The sequence below is a fragment of the Brachionichthys hirsutus genome, unplaced genomic scaffold (assembly GCF_040956055.1).
Source record: "Brachionichthys hirsutus isolate HB-005 unplaced genomic scaffold, CSIRO-AGI_Bhir_v1 contig_247, whole genome shotgun sequence".
Classification (NCBI taxonomy): Eukaryota; Metazoa; Chordata; class Actinopteri; order Lophiiformes; family Brachionichthyidae; genus Brachionichthys; species Brachionichthys hirsutus.
In genome coordinates, this window is record NW_027180326.1 from 103,069 (window position 1) to 127,363 (window position 24,295).

General features: G+C 41.7%; 2 protein-coding genes across 2 annotated transcripts; one reads left to right on the forward strand and one right to left on the reverse strand.

Moving 5' to 3' along the window:
* Positions 1-953: 953 nt before the first annotated feature.
* Positions 954-6,078, forward strand: LOC137912783 (uncharacterized). Its single transcript, XM_068756920.1, has 5 exons — positions 954-958; positions 4,089-4,706; positions 5,024-5,299; positions 5,402-5,425; positions 5,503-6,078. The coding sequence occupies exons 1-5, from the start codon at positions 954-956 to the stop codon at positions 5,669-5,671; spliced, it is 1,092 nt and encodes a 363-aa protein (XP_068613021.1). The 3' UTR covers positions 5,672-6,078.
* A 5,282-nt stretch (positions 6,079-11,360) lies between these two features.
* LOC137912803 (alpha-1A adrenergic receptor-like) lies at positions 11,361-16,225 on the reverse strand. The gene is made up of 2 exons (XM_068756942.1): positions 15,246-16,225; positions 11,361-11,899 (listed from the first exon to the last, which is right to left on the reverse strand). Exons 1-2 carry the CDS (start codon positions 16,201-16,203, stop codon positions 11,361-11,363), a joined length of 1,497 nt encoding a protein of 498 aa, XP_068613043.1. The 5' UTR covers positions 16,204-16,225.
* Between the last annotated feature and the right edge of the window lie 8,070 nt (positions 16,226-24,295).

The window sequence follows — 24,295 nt, forward strand, 5'->3', positions numbered from 1 at the left end:
GGATGTGTGATCTGTGACATCACATCCTGTCAGCAAACCAAAGGCCAAATGAACACATGGGCTTTTTTTTGCAGTGTATTTGCTGTTTTATTTTTTACAGTGTTAGATGTGAAACGTGAACCAGATGGATAGAAATATAAATGCACATTTTCTTCGTATTGCTGATCTGATCTGCTCGGAAGAAAAGCCCATAACGGGCAGCTTATATTTTCAAGAGGTTTGTCAACATCAATACTCTATTAGTACTGGGGCAGTACTGAATGGGTACTACGGCAGTGTTGTGTGAGTACTGGAGATCTAAAATATTTGGACCTTTTTAAAATGTAATATATTTCAGCTGGCAAAATGTCTATATTTGGATCAATACAGTTTGTGTCTGCAGTTGGGTTTGTTGTTGATTATTTGTGGGCATGAGATTAAAGTATGTATATTTACATTCGGATTGTCTGTGATATCATCATTGGTGTTGAGAATTTGTTAATGACTGATTATCAGCTGGTCGAGTTTATGCTGGCCTCACAGCCAGATGGTACCGGGTTCAAATCGTGTCTGCGTCGGGGTTCTCCTGTTTCCGCCCACCTCCAAAAACATGCAATTTAGGGGAATTACTCCAAATTGTCCGTAGTGTATGAGTGTGTGCACGGGGGTGGGGGAATAGTTGGTAGCAATGTTGAAAAGTTTAAAGAGCCCCGGCTTCAGATCCCACCACGGGAATGGGATAGGGAGGGGGTAGCAGGGTAGGCCCAGGGCCGCCTGGGCGGGGTGAAGTGGACCGGTCCAGTTCACCCCGCCCAGGCAAGGCCCCAGGCCTACCCTGCTACCCCCACTCTACCCCACTCCCACAGCGGGACTCGAACCCAGGGCCTCCGACACGGTGGTTGGTAGCAATACCAACCACCCCCCAGTGCGGGGTAGGAAACCCGAGGCATTAACAAAGTCATACTTGTCGGATGATGAGGTGCTATTTCAGACCACAGAGTGTTGCACTGGAGCTGTGCTTTTTCCTTATGCGACGTCGTACTGCATTCTCGGTGGTGCAGTGGGTAGCACGCTTGACTCTCAGCCAGAAGGTCCCGGGTTCGAAACCGAGGGGCGCAGCATGTACTTTTTTTTTTTACAAGAATTTGAGGTTTGTTGTTTGGTCCTCGGCAGCTGTGTTGGATCAGTCGTTCTTCGCCTCTGCACTTTGTGATGATGCTGGAGAGACACTGATTTTGGGTGTGAGAGTTATTATTGCGTGTGGATTTTGGTTCATGGGTTAATGTGGCTTCCAGTGTGTGTGTCTCTAGTTCAGCTTTTCCCAACCGGTGTGCCGCGAGAGATCGTCAGGTGTGCCGTGAGAAATTTTCCAAAAAAATATATATATTTTTTTTATAATATCACGTAATGAACATTGTCGGGTGTCCGCGCTGTAATAAAGTGTGTGTGCCGCCCGTAGATCGCTCTTCAGACTTTGAAGTGAACGACAAGAACTGGTTTCCGTCATTGTGAGCCAAAAAAAAAGTCTGTTAAAGTCTAACGTGATTGGTCGAGATGTGTGTGTGTGGGCGTGTGCGTGTCCACAACGAGCAGGAGGTGGGGGGGTGTTTACGCACACGCAGCACAGCGAGCGGACGAAACGAAAGGGAGGCGGGGAGAGAGAGAACTTTAGACCAGAGACAAACGACGCGCTAGAAAGGGTGAGGAAAAAAACGAGCGATAGAAAACGTAGAAATCTGGACACATTTTAATGCGGTTGACACAAAGGCAAAATAAAATAAAATAAGATCGTATCTTGAGGAGCCGCTTATCCAAAGAAGTGCAGACCCACTGAGCTGGTGGGAGTCCAGGTGTTCAGTCTACCCACGTCTCACACACGGAGATTGAGACTGTATCGTGGCAACATCTGTCCCCTCAGAGAGAATCTTCTCCAGAACAGGACAGATGATAACAGAAAGGAGAAACAGGATCAGCCCCTCCAAGTTGAGCCACTTGGTTTTCTTTGATGCCAATCTTCAGTAAAACAGTAGAACTGTTACCTGATGCTGCTTTATCTTTTGCACTTTTTAATTTATGTTTTCTTGTTGTGTTGTTTGAGATTTAAATGCAGAGATTTGACCTTGTTCTCTGTGAGATGTGTTTGGTTTGGTTTTGTATTTTATATTATATAATATGTTTATTGTAGCTAGCAGTGCAAAGAGGATTTAAATAAAGACATTTAATAAACATTTGATATATTGCATGTTTTTACATTAGTAGCTAATTTTACACTGCACATGATTTGGTATTAAATTAATTTTGTCAACAACAAAAAAAATCTGAGGAGCCACTTGGGAGCCAAAAGAACCGGCTCTCTTAAAAGAGCTGGAATTCCCATCACTACACTGAACTGAAACAAGATGGTGGTTTAAAGCTAAACTTTGCTGATCTTCCTTTGGACAGTTTCTGGTTATCTGTTGCCAAGGAGTTCCCCGTTCTAGCCAACAAAGCTATTCTGACATTGCTCCCATTTTCAACCACACATCTGTGTGAGCTGAGCTTCTCAAGCTCGACGGCGATAAAAACTACAAGCAGAGAGAGACTGAGAGCTGATGAGGAAGAGCTTCGTGTGTGTCTTCATTTTGTGTTCATCGAAACAGCCCCAGGTTTCCCACTAAGTATAAATACATAAAAAAAACTATATTATTAATTATATGTATTATAATAAAGGTCATCTAATCTAATATGTACTGTTAGAGTGTAATTTTGTGTCTTTTTGGTTGGGGGTGTGCGGCAGGATTTTGTAAATGTAAAAAATGTGCCGCGGCTCAAAAAAGGTTGGGAAACACTGCGCTAGACTAACACTTTTATTTTGAAACTTTCAGCGGAAGTTCCATCATTGTGATTGTGACTTCCGCTATTTAACGCTGGGCATTAGTGACGTCAGAAGTGTGTCTTGCACAGAACCGCACGGCCAGGTTTGGCATTTTCTAGCGTCGCAAGCGCTTAAAATGAGATAAGAGGAGTTAAAGGAGACCAAACGAATCCGAAGGCTTTGAAAAGGTAAAATGAATTTCCCGATTTGTGACATTTTAACCGATTCACGCGCAATGTAATGTGCTAACGGTAGCTAGGCGCAGCTAGCTCGAGCAGCTTTTGTATTTTCTCCAAATCCCTTTTTTCTGTTTTGTTCTCACGCCGATCCTAAATACCGCTCGTTTTCTGTGAGTGTCCCTTTGTTTCATGTCACATAAAAAAGACCGATGTGAGAGAGTAATAAGGCCCAAAAAAAAAGGAACTCCTGTTCGTCAAATGACGATGAATTAACTTGTAGGAATGTTTATGGGATTCTGAGCCGCGAGAGAAATTAGACACCCTCAGGTGAGCTCTTTTGTTGAGCTGCACCCAGGTGTGGCTGGGGGGGGGGTAATGAAATGCAGTTTAGCATCTAACCGGAAGTGCAATTACGAGACAAATATTCAGGTTAAAAAGATTTTACACTTGTTACGTGCACAGATTTGGTGTTAGGAAGATTCTACAATAATAATATACGGTGTCTTAATCCTCCTCCTCTGTTCAGAGATGGTTTCTCCAGAAATGGCTTCTTTAACTCCTCTTTAAGCGTGCGTGCGTGCGTGTGTGTGCGTGTGTGTGCGCGTGCGTGGAGCAAATGGCACAAACAACTTTCAGGTGACTTCAACCTTCCCCGGCTGGAGGCCCAGAACTCTTTTTGTTGTTGTTTTTGTCATTAGATGTTATTCTGTCTCTCTCACAGTTCTCAAAAATGCTGAGTCGACCTCCGACCCTGAAGGACAGCGGTGGCAGGCGGCAGGGCTTGGGGGCGGCGACGGCGACGCCGCATCCAGCTCGGCCTTCGGCTGACGATGAGGCCGATGGCGAAACGGGTTCGTTTTGATGGATGGAAAGTCCGTTTGAGAACTTCTGTTTCCACGCAGACCAGCTGAGCGAGGGAACTCACCTTCAGGAGTTTTGTCTCCGCCTGTGTCTCCTTGGAGCGTCTCCTCCGCAGCTTCCTCTCCTCACTCTATTGTCTCCTCTCCTCATGAGTCACCCTCTCTCCTCTATCGCACTGCAGTCTTAACTTCTCCCGCTCATTCCCCCTCTCCCAGCCCTCCACCTCTCATCTCAACCTCCCGCTCCCTCCTTACCTTCCGTTCTTCCTCCTGCTCCTCAGTCTTGCCCCGCCTCCTCTCAGCTCACCGCTCGGAGGTGCGCCGCCTCCTGCGAGGAGCGCTGGCTTCCCTCGGTCATCGTCTGGACTCTCTGGAGAGGGGCATCGGAGCGAGGAAGAGGAGGACCAGGCAAAGAGAAGAGAAAGGGGGATCAGGCTGTTCTCCCGGTGAGATTGCCGTTGCCTCCGTTATCGCCGGGGACTCACCCGCGCCTCCACACCGTTCCTCCAGTCTGAGCCAATCACGAGGCGGGGGCAGGAGAGGCGACGCGGAGGAGGGCGACGGATGTGGTGACAAAAGGAGGAGGAAGGACCACAGAGGAAGAGAGATGACTGGAAATGGGGACGAAGATGGAGATGAGTCTGCTGGGGGATTTGTCGGAAGGATGGAGGTGTCTTTCAAAGGAGGAGCAGAGGAAGATGATGCCCCGATTACTCTGCACAGCTTCAACCGCAAAAAACCCAGGAGAGGGGAGCGGGGAGGAAGTGGCCAATCAGAGGCGGCCGTCAGTGCTGTCAGGGTGAATGGTTTCAGAGCGCCGCTGCTGCTCCGCGGGTGAGAAGTAAACAAGTTACTCGCTAAAGACGTAACGTTTACCAGCATCGACCAGCAGGTTAAAAAAAAAAAATGGGAGCGACTTCCTCCCGGAGTCCTTTTGCAGTAAAAGTGGAATGTTTTCCCTTTATTACCTGATGCAGGATTTATATTTATATATTTTATAATGTACCAAACAGTTTTATTGGTGACAACTGCAGTCCAGCCGGCTATGTCGTGTAAAGTGGAGTGAAATCATTATGTGACAAAATATACGATAAAAAAAATCTCAACCTTTTTCCTCTTCTCCTCGCGCCGCCTCAAACTCGTCCTCCCAGGATGCCTTGCACTTTCTGCAGCCAATCAGGATCTCTCAGTATCTCATCTGGACAATGGCAGTTCTCTGATTTCACCACGCCCCTCGCGTGCTCGTCCAATCGCAGAGCTTTTTACCTTTTCCTCAGCACTGCCTCCTGTAGCCGTGCCCCCATGCTGCGGTTCTCAGCAGTTGCCATGGAGACGGTATTTGAGTCGGCGAGGGGCGTAACTTGTTTGAGTCCCCTGATGCCATTGAAGGACTGGACAGCCCCGCCTGGCCTGAACAACGACCACTGGTTGGTTGGCTCTCATAGTAACCCTTATTAATATTCATGAGTATTAGTACATCATAATATTGCACTTGGAGCATTAACTATAACTTTCCTTTCTCCTTGCAGCTATGTGCGTACGCCTACACCCAGGTGAATACAAATATACCCTATTTTAATGTCTTATTTCTTTGTGCGTCATCATTTTAAGTAATTTATATCTCTAACAGCCCAGCTTCTCCCACCCGGCGACTTCAGAAGCAGCGGAAGCGGAAAGCATCTCTCCGTCAGTGCAATGGCAGCGTCCCTCGTGGGGACGAGTCGGACGTGGATGTGATGCTGGTGGAGCGACTCGGTGCTCTCGAAGACTTTCTGATACAACGAGGCTTGGATGTGTGATCTGTGACATCACATCCTGTCAGCAAACCAAAGGCCAAATGAACACATGGTTTTTTTTTGCAGTGTATTTGCTGTTTTATTTTTTACAGTGTTAGATGTGAAACGTGTACCAGATGGATAGAAATATAAATGTACATTTTCTTCGTATTGCTGATCTGATCTGCTCGGAAGAAAAGCCCATAACGGGCAGCTTATATTTTCAAGAGGTTTGTTAACATCAATACTCTATTGTAGTACTCTATTAGTACTGGGGCAGTACTGAATGAGTACTACGGCAGTATTGTGTGAGTACTGGAGATCTAAAATATTTGGACCTTTTTAAAATGTAATATATTTCAGCTGGCAAAATGTCTATATTTGGATCGATACAATTTGTGTCTGCAGTTGGGTTTGTTGTTGATTATTTGTGGGCATGAGATTAAAGTATGTATATTTACATTCAGATTGTCTGTGATATCATCATTGGTGTTGAGAATTTGTTAATGGCTGGCTATCAGCTGGTCGAGTTTATGCTGGCCTCACAGCCAGATGGTACCGGGTTCAAATCGTGTCTGCGTCGGGGTTCTCCTGTTTCCGCCCACCTCCAAAAACATGCAATTTAGGGGAATTACTCCAAATTGTCCGTAGTGTATGAGTGTGTGCACGGGGGTGGGGGAATAGTTGGTAGCAATGTTGAAAAGTTTAAAGAGCCCCGGCTTCAAATCCCACCACGGGAATGGGATAGAGAGGGGGTAGCAGGGTAGGCCCAGGGCCGCCTGGGCGGGGTGAAGTGGACCGGTCCAGTTCACCCCGCCCAGGCAAGGCCCCAGGCCTACCCTGCTACCCCCACTCTACCCCACTCCCACAGCGGGACTCGAACCCAGGGCCTCCGACACGGTGGTTGGTAGCAATACCAACCACCCCCCAGTGCGGGGAAGGAAACCCGAGGCATTAACAAAGTCATACTTGTCGGATGATGAGGTGCTATTTCAGACCACAGCGTGTTGCACTGGAGCTGTGCTTTTTCCTTATGCGACGTCGTACTGCATTCTCGGTGGTGCAGTGGGTAGCACGCTTGACTCTCAGCCAGAAGGTCCCGGGTTCGAAACCAAGGGGTGCAGCATGTAGTTTTTTTTTTACAAGAATTTGAGGTTTGTTTGGTCCTCGGCAGCTGTGTTGGATCAGTCGTTCTTCGCCTCTGCACTTTGTGATGATGCTGGAGAGACACTGATTTTGGGTGTGAGAGTTATTATTGCGTGTGGATTTTGGTTCATGGGTTAATGTGGCTTCCAGTGTGTGCGTCTCTAGTTCAGCTTTTTTCCAACCGGTGTGCCGCGAGAGATCGTCAGGTGTGCCGTGAGAAATTTTCCCAAAAAAAATAAATGTATTTTTTATTTTTATTTTTTATAATATCACGTAATTAACATTGTCGGGTGTCCGCGCTGTAATAAAGTGTGTGTGCCGCCCGTAGATCGCTCTTCAGACTTTGAAGTGAACGACAAGAGCTGGTTTCCGTCATTGTGAGCCAAAAAAAAAGTCTGTTAAAGTCTAACGTGATTGGTCGAGATGTGTGTGTGTGGGCGTGTGCGTGTCCACAACGAGCAGGGGGTGGGGGGTGTTTACGCACACGCAGCACAGCGAGCGGACGAAACGAAAGGGAGGCGGGGAGAGAGAGAACTTTAGACCAGAGACAAACGACGCGCTAGAAAGGGTGAGGAAAAAAACGAGCGATAGAAAACGTAGAAATCTGGACACATTTTAATGCGGTTGACACAAAGCCAAAATAAAATAAAGTAAGATCGTATCTTGAGGAGCCGCTTGTCCAAAGAAGTGCAGACCCACTGAGCTGGTGGGAGTCCAGGTGTTCAGTCTACCCACGTTTTACACACGGAGATTGAGACTGTATTGTGGCAACATCTGTCCCCTCAGAGAGAATCTTCTCCAGAACAGGACAGATGATAACAGAAAGGAGAAACAGGATCAGCCCCTCCAAGCTGAGCCACTTGGTTTCCTTTGATGGCAATCTTCAGTAAAACAGTAGAACTGTTACCTGATGCTGCTTTATCTTTTGCACTTTTTAATTTATGTTTTCTTGTTGTGTTGTTTGAGATTTAAATGCAGAGATTTGACCTTGTTCTCTGTGAGATGTGTTTGGCTTGGTTTTGCGTCTTCGTGTGTGTCTTCATTTTGTGTTCATCGAAACAGCCCCAGGTTTCCCACTAAGTATAAATACATTAAAAAAAACTATATTATTAATTATATGTATTATAATAAAGGTCATCTAATCTAATATGTACTGTTAGAGTGTCATTTTGGTTGGGGGTGTGCCGCAGGATTTTGTAAATGTAAAAAATGTGCCGCGGCTCAAAAAAGGTTGGGGAACACTGCTCTAATGCACCCCGAAACGCTTGAAAGGGATGCTGAGAGGTGGCATATTCCAGGGGAATGTAGAGAAGTTGCACTCAAGTTACAAATGCATCTTTCGTTAATTGCCCTGATATTGTTCTATTTTCCCCCTTCCGCGTCATTTAATGTTGATATTTTTTTCCAGAAGCTTTTTTATTGTTGTAGATTATAATATAATTTTATCAAAACAAGAAAAAGGTATTGATTTTACTCTTAAAGGTTAAAGGGAAAATAATCACATAATATTTTCCAATCATGGAATCATATCTTCCTCTTTTTCTCTTTAAATACAAATGACAGACAGGGAAATTATTTACCAGGGTAAAAACAAAAAAATGTTCAAGTCACCAAATTACTATTTCAGCTGTCATGAAGGGAGACATACAGAATATGTTATTGATCCCAGAGGGAAATGTATGGATGCATGCATCTAACCTTTGGCACAGATAACAAGCTGAACGCGTATGCAACATGTTACAGCTACTGAAGGGGGAATCTTTGTTGTGATACTGTCTGTATAAACTGTGTTTGATCCTCCATCCTATTTTCACTCTGATTTCCGCTTTCCGGTGCAGCTGTGAACGAATTGGCCGATCAACCAATTAGTCACACCTGACCTGCATTCCAGCTCATCACCCCACCCTTTATACTCTTGGGACCAGCAGTGCCAGGTGAACGACCACAAAATGCTAGTTTCTGTTTTATTTGAAAGCAAAATGACTTTATTTAAATGGTACTATATACAAATTAGCTAATACACATTTTGCAGACTTAGGAAGAACAAAATCCTACTACTACCTGTACATTAATATTCTCCATGGAAAAAGATGACCTTCGTATTGTATTTTAGATCACATTTCAATATGTCATCTTATTATTGTTTTTTATTGCTGTATTGCAAAATATGTAGCCTATGATTAAACTAATAAACTCACATTTTATATATATGTAAAGTTTTTTTTTTTTCAGGCATATAGTCAAGTAATGCAAATATGAGCACTTCTCTCATAAACAAAATGTTAATTTTTCAGGTTTGTGGTTTGACAAGTTTCATTTTGCGATCGCTCCAGTCTCTGGAGTGTTCATTAAATTCTATTCCAAGTCAGCCGGAACATCTGCTCCCTGTTCTTGATGTTGTTCTGATCCTTAGGGTCATATTTGTACTACTGTAGTGTGTAGTGCATGAATTCATTTGAGTACTGTTTAACAAATATGTAATTGGTCCCTGAGGGGGACCAAACACAGTGAAATTAAATAGAACACTAATGTCCTGGGCTAATGTTCTAATAAAATGCCATTTAATACAGAATCACCTCTATTATGGGATGTGGCTGAATTGAGAAATGTGTTCCCGAGGTCCCGATGAATCATTTGGAGAGTTCCCTCAATCTTCAGGCTATGCTATCTAATATGTGGCATTTCATCTTCTCCTTTTTATTTATTTGTCTTTCATTGGAAGACACATACAGTGAACTCATACAATGAAAACAGTGGCTTGTCTTGAACTATAATGAAAGAAAAGCAAGCCACCACTCTTTATGAGAGGTGAATTACAGCAAAGCGACCCATGGGAGTAATCTGGTTTGGAATAAGCAGCTCATGCTACATATCTTATTCCCCAAACTGAATTTTAGTGGTTAACTAAACAAATGTAAAAATACAACATTGTGTTTTAAATATTATGTCTCTCTTTTATGGAGCAAATAAGTGAATGTATAGAGCATATCTTTCTATTTATTAACTCACTATTTGCAGTATGTTATCTCAACCTATAGCAACACGTTAATGCTGATTTAAAATGAACTGCATGTCATTTGACGCTGCCTGGTCTTCTAGCGCCTCCTGTTGGTCTTTCTATGTAAGCACAGGATGGAGGTTTTCCACAAAGGTTTTCCTGAAGTTTGTTGCTGTATTTCTTTCAAAATGAAGTTTGGGACAAATGAGATTAGAGAGTGCAAAGTCACTAAAAGCATATATTATATGTTTTGATATTGCCACACTCTCCTTGTAACTTGCAACAAAGACTCACCACACTGAATACAGAGCAGAGTGCAGAGCTCCACTCAGACACAATTCTCTACAGTTATTGCCTGAGAACCCAATTACACTAAATGCTTTAAAAAAAATTTTTTAATTATTTTTGCAAATTATACAAGTAAAAACAACCAGACTGGAAACTGGAAACAACATATTTTATTAGGCATATTCAACAAAAGAATCAAACTGTTCTAATTAAGATGTTTTCCCAGCATGTTTTCTTTTTAAAGATATTTTTCAAAAATATCACAAAATATCCTCATTATTGAAGAAATTACTCAAAAAAAAAAAAAGCACAGGCAAAAAGGAAAACCTAAATAATAAAAATCTGGGATTTAGATCCTTTTTTGACTGTACACCAAAATGTTATGGATTCGATCCTGATCTCAGCCAAACCCATCCACATAAAATAGGTGAAATAATCTAATTAGAACAGGACTTGGGCACATAACTAAGATCACACAGACCTGTTCTTGTTTGTAATAGAAAAATAACACATTGGAAGTGGTCTGACAACATAAATTATTTATCATAAAACCTACCAAGTCATAAATAGTAGACAATTTTAACATAATGCTTTTATTAAAATGCTATTCATTCATTCATTCATGATGGTGCTGTACAGATATATTTTAAATTACATTCACAAAGGCTATACTTTGACAAGAAAATTAAGTAGACCTGGATTATTTACTGGATTTTCATCACACCTTATAAATTCATATGAACCACATAAATAAATAGTTATTTTTACATCACGATTTCTGGAATATTTCCTGAGAAATTATGTAAAGCATCCCCTAAAGAATTATTGAGTTATGAAGGAAAAATCTGAAAATGAAATGCTGCCAAATATTTAATAGGTTTTCTCAAAACCCCTGAAAAAACGTTTTATGCAAATCAGATGACAATAAATGCTGTGCAGCATCTTCATTCTTAGCCATCATCTTCACTATGCTTTGTCAAAACATAAAACAATGGTAAATATTGTATTCTAACAAGTTACATTTGATAAACTCCAGACATTGTGGCAGTAATAATAAAAAAAAATGTACCTGAAATGATGAATATTTATCTGTAGAACAATTTTTTCAATTAATTGAATATCAAACAAAGCAGTCACCAGGAATCTGGTCCCAGATAGAGTACCAGAAAACTTAGGTTCATTTAAGGTTTCTCAGATCGTTTGTGAACACAAAAATGTTATCTCATCGTATAATTGGCGCAATATGATCTCTTGAAAAATAAATAAGACTCTGGTGTCTGCTTAAATGTCCGTCTCTTTCAGATCATAGCAATCTGCCAAATCATAAAACTTATAGCTGTTCTGCTCACAGTTGTAAATACCCAAAGAGACTGTTTCCACCGTATCGGACCGGCCTACAGCAGAGGTGTTACTTTTCCCTGTCCCTCCCTTGATTTTATGTGACAGATTGTTCACTGTCTCTTTGAGACTAAAGGAGGACTTCTGCAGCCGTGGAAACAGACTCCATCTCTTGAAACTGAGCGATCGCCCCCCTTCCTTCTGTAACAAAGAGGACTCGTGGACAGCATAGCCAGGATTATAGTCTCCCCTCTGATCCGTTTTCATTCCTTTGACAGCTGTTCGCCACCTCTGGTCATAGAAGCGCCGCAAGACCCTCTGTCTCTGGTGACACTGGCAACGGAGTAGACGGGTGAAGGCCCGCTGAAACTCTTTGCTGGAGCAGGGGTAGATCATGGGGTTGATGCAGCTGTTGAAGTAGCCCAGCCAAAAAATCACCTTGAACACCACTTCGGATGGCTTCAGGGCCGGGAAGAAGGAGCCTGTAGAGCAAAGCGGAGCCATCGTGAAGATTTGTGGGAAAACACACAAAATGCAAAGTATATATATTTCAAAATCTTGGAGCAAATGTCAGTTTGTCTGTTTGATTGGTTACAACTTTCTGTTGCTTGTTTACAAATTGTTTGAAATGCTGTGATCAACAGCAGAACACTGCAACACTGCTGCAGTGATCCGGGACCAATGCAATGCATTGTGGGTACGTGCCAGCTGAATCGTGCAGGGGATGGGGAATTGGATCATCCCTCTGACAGCAGCATACGCACAGCATTATTATTTTTTATTTTAGTAGTTGTGCAACTGTGTCTATTTCGTTGTGCTTATTAACAAGAAAAAAGGCGATTTTGATATTTCGTTGAAGAAAACCGATGTTTACAGAAGATGCTTCAACAACAAGCTGCAAGCTCAGCTATTATTGTGATGATTTTAGTTTGAGTTTATTTAATATAATATTTTCCAAGCCTATATCAACCAGAATGCTAACAACGTTCATAAGAAAGCATATTCACCTTATCTTTTAATATTTATAGTATATATATATTCTCTTTCTGCTTTGTGTGCAGCGTATTATGAACCCAAGCCAAGCTGCTGTTGGGTCTGGCATTTAGATTTGCATGCTGTTCTTCATGGGATATTGGCTTTTCCTGGTTGTTCCCGTCTCCCCGTGGTTCTGGATAAGAAGTCAACTTAAAATGTTAATCCTGCTAATAAAATGAGGACTATGAATTAAACTGCTTGTGCTTTGTTTTCATGTCCTTCTTCATCCTCGGCTACAAACAACATTACAGCAAAGCAGTAAAAACTGTGGTTTGAATTTATTATTTTGAGGCATAAGCTCAAAAGAGTTGTCACTCTTACTTCCTCTTTCACACATTCTACCTTACATAACTGACTCAGACTCTCAAGGAATAAAGTGATTAAAGGAAGCAATATTCTCTATTGATTCCTTCCACTGAAATGACATTCCTCTAAAAGCAGGAAGCAAGTAATTCACCTTGCTGATGCATACTCCCACGGTAGCGTAATATACGCCTGTTTCGATTTATTTATGCATTTGCTTCATAGCCTTTGACAGAAATCATTTCTGAGCCTGGTTTCTCTGTGATGATTGTCATTTCTAATCTTTGCTGTTCGCCCCGTAAATATCAGAGTCGAGGAACAAATCAGACCTTTGATTACACACTGAAGTCTGTCCCACCATCTGTCTCAGAATGCATTTTGTGACAGCAGACAGATTACTGATCAGTGTCTGATTTGCAGAGCGGAGGAAGCAATCTCCATCTCTTGCAAATAAATGTCAACATTTCATGCAAGGGCTTTTAAAAGCCGAATATACAACCACTAAAGGCCAAGCAGTGAAACACTGCTGTGCACCGAGTCCTGATCAATTTCGAACAATGACACCTACTGCAGTTCTGGTTGTATTTGACATGGTGCTAAAATTAAAGGTAATATTTATATATGGTCACTTAAATGATCTGCAAACGAGGTCATGCTATGCAGCAGGAAAAATATTCTAAAGAGACTGCACATGTTAATTATGATGAATGAACATATCAGAAAGTGCAATGGTGTGGCTCACATGTTGATTTTCAATTGTCATCTTTTCTTTTATGACCACTAATTGTTACATGGTTGCTGCAAAAAATAAAAAATGCAATGAATAAGCAAACACAAGCATGTTGATTGTGGCTTCGCATCGGTCAGGCTTCTTCATCTGGATGTGCATCGTGTCACGGAGTCTGATTAGCACCACATGTGCTAAAAGTATGTCAGCAAAAGGTTATCCATTAATAATCAATGATGTGTCTCAATCTGCCTCACTGACCAAGTATGGAAAACAGGGCTGGGATTGCAGGTTGGGATGGACCCCCCCCCCCCCCCCCCCCCCCCCCCGCACACACAAGCTCACCCCCATGGGGATGGATCCATAAAACAGCAGTGTCACACTTTGCTGATTCTATGGGGATGTTATGTAATACACTGCTTCCTCGAGGGAAGCTACACTTTACCATCAAATTACAGCGCAACATGTCAGAAGGGATTCCACAAGATGATTTCATGCTTTGAGCTTAGTTTAGTTAGTTTAGTTGAGTCCACCTTACCACAGTTTGCATGTTCTCACAGTGAATAATGTGTAGGAGAGGTGAACTGGTGCCCCTGTGATGACCAGCCCACTTGTCCAGTGTCTGTGTGTCAGCTGAGATTGGCTGCCTCTTTATATTTTATTGATCTGTGCTGTTTCTTTAAAGCTCATTCTTTTCTCGACTGATCTTCATCCTGGAGAACAGATTGAGAATCAATTCTCTCTCTCGCTCTCTCTCTCCTCTCTCTCTCTCTGCACCCGCCACCCTTTTAGACTTTACTCTAATCCATTCAGCACATATGACATGATATTGGACAATTGTCCATAATTGCTTTTGCCATCAATTATGTGAGCAACATGTACACTTTATAGATTAGTCCAGGGGTGGGCAAACGTTTTGACTCGCGGGCCACAATAGGTTCTAAAAATTTGACAGAGGGGCCGGACCAAGAACAGATGGATGGAGTATTTGTGTGAACTAATATAAATGACACATGAAAGCTATTGCATTAAAGGATTTGGCCTTTTACAGACAGCATTACAAGGAAAAGGTCAAATGAATGAGGTTTAATTATAATACAATTTTATTTAATGATATAATTTGGATAAGTTTGGCGGGCCGAATTAAAAAGACCAACGGGCCGCATATGGCCCCCGGGCCTGGGTTTGCCCATGTCTGGATTAGTCCCTCATACTAAATCCTGTATCTCATATTTGTATGTATTTATCAGGTAACAATTAATGCCTAAATGTATCTGTTATCTATCTCTGCAGTGTTGTAAAATGTTGTAAGCCATTTAGTTCCAGATTGGCCATTGCTAAAGAATGTCAGCCGGGTTTGACTGGCTCTTTAAAGACGTGCTATAAATTCAAAGATGTTCTTTTAAAGAGGTGAAGGAACAGACAGACTGCTGGGTTTTTGTTGTTGTTGTAGAAGCTTTCTTCAAACTGTTTATTTGTACAACACTGGCTTGGCCTGCAGCCAGCATTACTGTATGTTGTGGTATAGTTTTGTGTGTTTGTCTGTTTGTTTTGGAGTTTTGTTTGTTTTTTCTTTCTCATGAGGAGCAACAGTTCCAATTCCATATCATTTTAAGTACTGGGATTTATTTCGTTTTAGTTTTCTAGGTTCACACGTGGATTTCTAACACCCCTTTCTTTTCTGTATACAACTCCCCCTGCTCAACGTGGCGCACAACAACAGACGCACCATGGCTCACAGTGCATGAAGTCAGAGAACGTACCCATCGGCAGAAAGAAGAAAAACGGCAGCCAACACAAGATGAACATCCCCACAACGATGGCGAGAGTTTTCGCAGCCTTCTTCTCCCTGGAGAATTTCATCAGCCGGACCGAGAGAGAACTTCGGAACGGGTGGTTTTTGCTGCTCTTCGAGCTGGCCGACCGCGCGTCCTCCAGGACGCTCCGGCAGTGGATCCGGAGCACCACCTCCATGGACTTGTCCCTCTCGCGTTTGACGCCGGCTTCTAGGCTTCTGGTCGTCCTGCGCGCAACCACGTAGACCCGAAAATACATGAAGAGTATAACCATGAGCGGCAGGTAGAAAGAGAAGAGCGAGGAGAAGAGCGCGTAACCGGGCTCCTCCGTGATGCTGCAGATGCTGTCGTCGACAGGCGGCGCTTCTTTCCACCCGAGGAGCGGCCCGACGGAGATGACCGCGGATAACACCCAGACTAGAATCAAAATCGCCACGGCTTTCCCCTCTGTCATAATGCTTGGGTATTTCAGGCAGTATTTAACACCGATGTATCGATCTATGGAGATTACGCACAGGCTGAGGATGGAGGCGGTGCAGCAGAGCACGTCCACCGCAGCCCAGATGTTGCAGAAAAGCCGGCCGAACACCCAGCAGCCCAGCACCTCCAGAGACGCGGAGAAAGGCAGCACGATGATGCTCAGCAGCAGGTCCGCCATGGCCAGGTTGACTATGAAGAAATTAGTGACGGTCTGCAAATGTTTATTGCACACCACAGAAAGGATGACCAAAATGTTCCCGAGAATTGCCACCAAAATGAAAACGGAAAGAACCACCCCGACCCCGACCACCTGTGAGTCCATTGAAAAGTTCGTGCATGTCGTGACGCTGTCGTTTGGAAATATCGGGTCCAAAACGGATCCATTGAAAGCTTCGGCAAAATAGATCCCACGGTTGCTTTCGTTCTGCGAGTTGGAGTCTGTCATGTTTGAAACGCCATAAAGAGAAGTTTAGAGGAGAGTCTTTTTTATGAAAGGCATTAAAATTTGAGGCCGTTCCAGCTCCTTATAGTTGAAAGGCAATAGCAGAAGATCCAAATTAATAAATCCAAAAAGCATGAAGAAATAGTCTCACAAAAAAAAACAAAAAAAGGCCATTTGGGTTTTTTTTTATTCTAGAGAATCTAATATGCTAAAATAATAATAACAATAAAAATGTTTAACTCCATCCCCATCCATTGCTTCTTGTGGTGTTTTCTACTGCATCCCTTCTCAATGATCACTGAGTCAGAGCTGGTACAGCAGTTCTGAATCTCCAGCTCCACCCACGAACGCGTCTGCGGAGTCTCCACAGGGGAGCGTCACATTAATTCAGGTCAGAGATATGACGCTCTAATTGAAAGAAGTCTGACATTAACATTATGACTCCAGACACCTGACATAACCTCTCATCCTACAAAGATAATCATAATAATAATAATAATAAAAACAGGAAATCAGCCAAAAAGGCCAGCTTCAGTCCGGCGTCATCTTAAAATCTTTAAAAAAAATCTTAAAACTTGTATTCGTTGTCATTATGCATGCAGATACACAGTACAAACACACACAACGAAGTACATTTACACCTCATAGTTGGCCTAATATTAATCATGTTATCTCCAACAGTAAATATAAAGGTTCGTTTGCACTTATTCTCCTTATTTGTCTATGCCAAAAGCTGTAGCAGGGAAATGTCAAAGGTTTGAAGAGGAACAAATATGGCAACAGTGGAGGAGGTTTTGATAAGGTACCAAGTAAACAGCAAAAGTCTATCTAGATAATGAGCTGACTGAGTTGTAGCTACATCCTTTTTGATGCTGAACCTGAAGCCCTACTGCTATTCCTAGCATATTAATATTGATTATGTATCTTGATTAAATTGCTCTTTTGTATCATCAATTTCAGACAGACAGACATTCCCCTCTTTGTAGTATCATACATTCTAAAGTGTTGGAGGTCATACAAACGCCAGTAGATCAAAAAGTGAATTATATCCATAATTTTAGCATTATTACCTTCTGCAATTAATAGTATGACTTGTGCCTACTAGTGTCCAATTACATTCTGGGCCGAGAAGAGACCATGCACCAGATAGTCTCATTTGATTGAAAAGCATACGAGATGCTGGTATATAAGTCGAGAGTCAATCTAATACGGACTCAGTGTCTTACCTGCGGCCGTCCCCATTTCTGATTCTAGTCACTTTGAGTCTGTTCTGCTGTCAGAGTGAATTCTCATTATCCGATGTATGAAAAAAAGCCCCACGCTCATCCTGCCCACCTGCTCCTCTTTACGAGGTGAGAGGGACAAGGCTGCAGACGTGCAGCCTTAAGCCACACAATACAGGACACACATTTCTGATGGGCCAAAGCCCTCCAAAAAGATGCTTGAATCCTGCCCGAACTCCTGATTTATTACCTCATCTACTGACTCACCTTGTACTAACAGAGTTCTCTGGCCATTTAAGGGGAGCAGAAACAGATTGTTAACACTGCTGATATATCACACATTGTGACTGTAAATGGTGAACTTGGGAGTTCACCATTATACAACTTGTCTGGCCTCTTTCATTTAGAGTCATCCGCTGCTTTGGGGACACATAGTGGAATACGCCGGACGATATATCGGATCACTTCTTTTACTTGCTGCGGACCACATTGAAGGCAAAAGGCACAAAACAATCAATGTATGTATTTATTAGTTCCTCGTCAAGGTTTGTAGAGAATCGCTGCTGGGTGTCTAATTTTACGAGATCTGGTGGAAACACGTGACATCCAAGATCTCCACTGAGGCTGAACCAGGGATGATGATAAATTCTCGAGACTGCGGGTGGTTATTAAATATGAAAGATTGATAGCAGCGTTAACACCTTATGGAATAAAAAGAACTACACCTGTAATCTAATATTTATGCACACCCAGAAAAATAAATGTTAAAGTCTGCACAACCCACAGATATTGTGTGGTTTGTGCAGACGTTGTTTCAGATGTTTGACAGGCAAAATAACAAAGTGGTCTCTGAGTTTTTTCTTTTTGTGTGTGTGTGTGTGTGTAATCCTGTTGCCCTCCAGAGTGCCTCAGACTTACGCAGACACTCTTTCGAGTGACTCGTATATATACTTTAAGCCACTCAGCGTAGTTTAAAAAGGGCTCTATGGCAACACAAGGCTTCCTCAATCTGCATGGATTAACACCCATTTGATGTGTTTTGGAAGTATCTGCCCTGCGTGTCATTTATCGTTTTAACATGCCATGCAATGCTATGCTGTACCGATGTGGCAATGAGCAACACATTGCAGGCCCGCTGCATCACATGACATTTTTTTGTTGCATTAATTAGAACATAAAAATGGTTCTGAGAGGAAAGAGAAATAATAACATAATAGCTATGGAAAAATATAGTTTTTTACCCATTCATAAATGAGTAACAGTAAGAGTTTGAGTAGAAATCTGTTGCCTCGTCATATTTTAGCTCCCATATTATCTGTTGCTAAAACATTTGCACACCAAGCACGCACCTTTCTTTCCCCCCACGTCTTTCCCGTCAGACTCTCAGTGTTGCAATATACTCACGACTTTGTCTGTGAGCTATCTTATCAGTTCTTGGCAGAGCGCTGGGATTTCAGTCAGCCTCCAGTCATGTTGTGGTTTCCCATCACGTTGTAGATGATCGCTCAAAGGTTTTTCTGGAGAGGTCTCGTATCGCTTCTTGACTGGCAACGGAGTACACCAAGAAAGACAAACACACACAAAAAAAAAGAAATCTAATGCGTATTCACAAATATTAAATCGGATTTTCTGTTTTTGTTTACCTGAGGATTCTGTAAGCAGAAAGACATAATGGAGTGCCCCTTTGCTGTAAACTGAGGCTCAAGGTCAAACAAGAATCTGTTGATTTCAACCAGAGTACATTAGCTGCATCAGACGCCTCTTATCCCCTTTGCATTCACAAGTGTTGATTTACAGCTTGCGAGTGCTTCAAAGAGAGCTCTTATCAGATGGCGTAAAACTCATGTGGAAACCAGGGGAAACGGATGCATTTATCATTTAGCCCATCCTTAATTAATGGTGCCACAGAAATACACCTTTCTCTAAGAGTCACCCAAAAAGCGTCACAAGGGGCACATAATTACCCTGTCGAGTTTTGTGTGTGACATTTTAACAATATTTCAAATTTGAATCCTTGCAGGCGAGGCCGTGCATGCATATTTATTGAAATAATGAAGTCCAAAAATCTGTTCTATTTTGTTGAGATTTATGATTTTAGTTTAATTTAACTGAAGCAGTTTAATGAGATAAAACCAAAAGCAACAGAATATTTCTCCTGAAAGTCCCTGGTGAATCAGACCAAATCTTGGACAGAGGTTGTGCAATTACTAGTCAGTACCTGGTCTCCGTTTGCCCGTCATGGTCTCAGGTTGGATTGAGATCTCATCAGGATACTTGCTATGGGCTGCTCCCTCCGCAGTGGCTCAGGTGGGAGAGGGTTATTTCATTGTGCAATTTTGTGGCAGCAGTTTAAATAGCAATTATAAATTATTATAACATTAAACCGTGCCACCCCAAATCCATTTTGAATCTGCCAGATCAGGATTATGATGCATATGTGGATCCAACTGGGCAGAGTTAGCATCACATTAACCATCACAAAAGAGGCAATTTCCATACAAACCATCTGAGCAGACAAACACAACTGTGCAGGATGTTTATCTTTAATAATGCATTTAAATACTTATATAACTAAGGAATATATCTGTGCGTGTGTGTATTTTTATTTATGCAAATACTGCAAGTGATATGAAACAACTTCTGATCATAACAGACTAATATTATCCGATGACCTTTGTGGTTTTTAGTAATACAGTATGCGAATGCTTTTACTGAGAAGACAAATGAGCGCTGCCAGCGAAGCAAATAACAACAGGAGGGCCGGTATCAAATTTCATGCTTGAATAGAGCCATACCGGACTCTACGAAGCTGAGGCTATAATACCATGCTTAACTAGAAAAGCACTCAGAGAGTGCAGACCTCCGCCAAGCAGCTCATTCCCATCCTAATTGGATTTACTCCATCCACATGGTGATCTGGATCATCACCAAAATGTTCTACATTGTTCTTGCTATCTTTATACCATGAAAAGTAAAAGTGAATTGGAGTTGATGCATATTTTTTTCAAACTGATTTTTGAGTCTGTAAATGGGCTTTTCAATGTTGAATATTTTTTCCCAACCTCATTCTGGATCCGATCTGGATGAAATTTGGTGTCAATATGTGTAATGTCAATAAGAGTAATGTCAATTAGACTGAAGCAACATAAAAACAAAGCACAAGTGTGTTCTCGGGCAGCTAATTTAGACTTTCCTGTAGATGCAGAACTGCTACACAAATTTTATAAATGCTATTTTATTTTTAATCAGCATCTGAGACTACGGGGTTTACTAACAGTCTTGGTTTGGTGAGCCTGATGGGGATGACACACCCTTATTGTCTGTCACAATCACACATATGAGAAACCATAATGTATACATGTATATGCAGCAAATATGAATTTACAGTAACTAAATCTGCATAGCCCACTTGTTAATGTATATGTTTGTTTTATTGGCCTCAGCCTGATGCTGTTTAAAACCCCAGGAGCCACCAACGAGGTTTACAGAGGCAACTCTCCTGAGATCAGCTCTGTGACTTCTAAGGTCACGGGGCCCTTAGCTGCGCCGTTCTCACGCTAGATGCACTTTGTTGTGGTTGTGTTTGCCTGAACACATGAAATGTTTGTTTTTCTAATGATGGCGTGTTTGAAAAAATGCATTTGTGTGTTTGCATATGAGGAGCATGCTGGTATAACATTAGCTCGGCTACTTAATGCCTTCAATACAACGTGGAGTTGCTACAGTCCAGTGAGGTTGTCACTCCATTGATTATATACGGTACACTGTATATACAATATGTAGAATAGGATATAGGATCATAATACGCAGCATAAATAAACACCAGTCATGTATGATTAACCGATATTACTTTTGCAAAAGGAGGTACAGAGAATCTTTGATTCATTGTTACAAGTTGGAATTATTGTTCCCTGAACAGATTCACCATTTCAAACATCAAAAAGTTTGTTCAGGATCTGCAGGCAGTTAATGCTGCTATTAACCCGCCAGCCCCACGGGTTCCTAATCCTTACACCGTTCTCTCCCAGATTCTTTATGGCTCTTAACGGTTTTCAGTGGTTGATCTTAGCAACGCATTTTTCTCTGTTCTTGTTCATCCCAACTCTCAGTTTTGGTTAGCTTTGTATTTTAAAGGACAACAGCACACCTTGACGCTGAGCCGTGGTCTAAAACCTCTCTGGCAACACCATGCGGATTAATTCCGCGTCAACATCTACAGGAAAAATGGAGACCCCATGTCAAACAGGTCAGCAGGAGGGAGGAGACAGACAGTGACACACCCAACGTTTAAGTTGCCTCTCTTTCTGGAACTGAAAACTCAGAGTTTCCCTCATCTCAGGGGGTTTGACAAACTCGGAGTTTTCACAAAACCGACTTTCTGCAAGCAGGCCCTGATCATAGTGAAATGTTTTTTTTTTTTTTTAATCAAAATTGTTCAAACCTTTCCCTGTGTCTGTCTCTGCATTTTGGGGGCCACACTCTGCCTTAATTTCAAAAAAGAATATCACTGCTGTTCATGGACAGCAAATAAATGTAGCATATCAACACCTTGGTTTCTGAATATGCCACATTATATTAATAATCTTGTATTAATGCTAGCAGCAGAGAATTATAGTGTTACAATGGCAAAGGCGACAGCATAATAGCAAGAACATCACACATTCAATTTCAAGAAATATGTAGGCAGAGCTGCTGTAATAAACTTGAGAGGTTATCTTAGAATAGACTCTAAAATCTTAACAGCATTTAAAAAAAATAGAAACAAGCTAAAAACGTAAATCAATAAAAACTCCAGTTAACGTTTTCTTTTATTCGTTATTGACGATGGTGATAAAATGTACAATCTTTCTTGCACTAAGAGCCATTTTTGTGTGTTGCTTCAGTATGCATCGGTGTTTATCACATGGGAAGTCAGAAAATAAAAGAAAAACATTGCATTTTGTTTATCTGTGAAGCACTAGAAAACTAACTTTTTGTCACGTCTTATTCGCTATAAACTAAAAACCACCCTGCATCAGGTCCAGAGGCCGTTTGGTCCTTGAGGATCTCCAGATCAATACTAAGATGGGGAAACTTTAAAACACTTTGCACCTAAAAAATGGAAGAATGTGCTGAAACTTTTTCAACTCGACTGGTTTATCTATTTTGATAAATGAAAATCTCTTTCTTTTGACATAGTCATAGGAATGTCAGTGTTTTATTTTGTGATAATTATTTAAAATCCTCCTCAATAAACATAATGCTGTTTTGTATTTGAATTGCATTGTTTTTACCTGTATTGCTATTAGGGCATCATTTTAAAAGACAACTCACTCTCCAGGGCCATCCCTTTAAAAAAAAAAAAGGTAATGATGCAATGATGTAAAGCAATTACCATGTCAGCATGATTGCAGACAGGCTGCTATTGAAGAAGAAAGCCAAATACGAGGTTAAGGCAACATCCTTTTCATGACAGAAAGAGATCAACCAGCACAAGGCAGGGGAAATTTAGCTATTTTCTGTCACACTAGTTTGACACATTGAGTCGTCTCAGAGGAATTAGCACAGATATAACTTTGGGTAATCCTACAAAGGCACAAAAAAGATGCTGCTGCTGATGTCTGTTTGCACACAGTGTATGGAAACAAAACAAATAGATTACTATAATGTTAACAGATGCATATTTTAGGGAGTAGGATATGATCTTGCCAAATAAGACCACATCACAAAAGCACTTCTCTTATCAGCCTCCAAAAATATATAAATCTGGCCAAGGCATGACATCATATCTACAATAACAATGATAATGTTTAAAAGCTTGATGCAATACTTGTGGTTTCGGTTTGGTACCTCTGAGACTGTGGAACCAATCTCTGACATATCGAGGACACATACGGAACCGGAACATTTTGAGTTATCTTGCTGACGGACGGACGGATGGACGGACAAACAAACGCAGGTGATCATATAAGCCTCGGCGGAGGTAATAAAATAAAAACAAATTTCAAAAGATAGGCTGCTGATAAACAAACCATGTGATAAATTGCAATGCCATTATTTCCAACTGTCATTTCCCATAAAAATTAACTCCCCCCAGGATTAAATACCTTAGTCTGCAATGTGAGTTTGAATTAGATACAAACAAAATAACAAACAAAATACATTAAAAGAGCTGACTGAGTGCAAACCTTTGTAAAAGCCAGGAGATTAGAGTACAACAAAGAAATGAGCTGGACACATTTGGCGTCTTCTATTTCACAATATTCCTGATACTAGATATCAGGAACGATACTGTCATAAAAAAGGTTGTTAGTATATTTTTCTTGCAACATGCTGTACACACGTATACAATTCCTCATTTAAACTGTGCATATTGGGGAACATAGCGTGCAGCCCAATAGTCTTTGCCGTTTCTTTGCTTGCTATAAAGCGAGACAACCTTTTCTTTTTATCTTGCTTTTAATGTAGATGGGAGGACAGTATGTGTTACCATGCAGGCGGCATGTAATTCTGCCACATTTAGAGAGGATGACACTGTAATTAGAGGAACAGCCAATTCTGATCAGTCAGTAATTAGTGCCTGGGACAGACACAGCAGACTGCAGCGTCTGCTGCTTTAGAAACACTGACGATGACTGGCAGTTGAAGTGAAGCTGAGTGACTGAACACATGGACGTGTTGTCTAGGCTGGGAAAAAAATAACTGAAACATCTATATTTATGGTAGAACAATGTATGTGGTTTTGAGACTGCAAGTTCAAATTTACATTTCCCCCCAGTCCTGATTGCCTGTTCGGTTGCAGGGGTAGGTTACTGGGTAATTGTAATCGTAATCCTGCTCCTCTGACAGGGTACACCCCGGATAAGTCGCCAACTCAACTTTTTAAGCGGCTT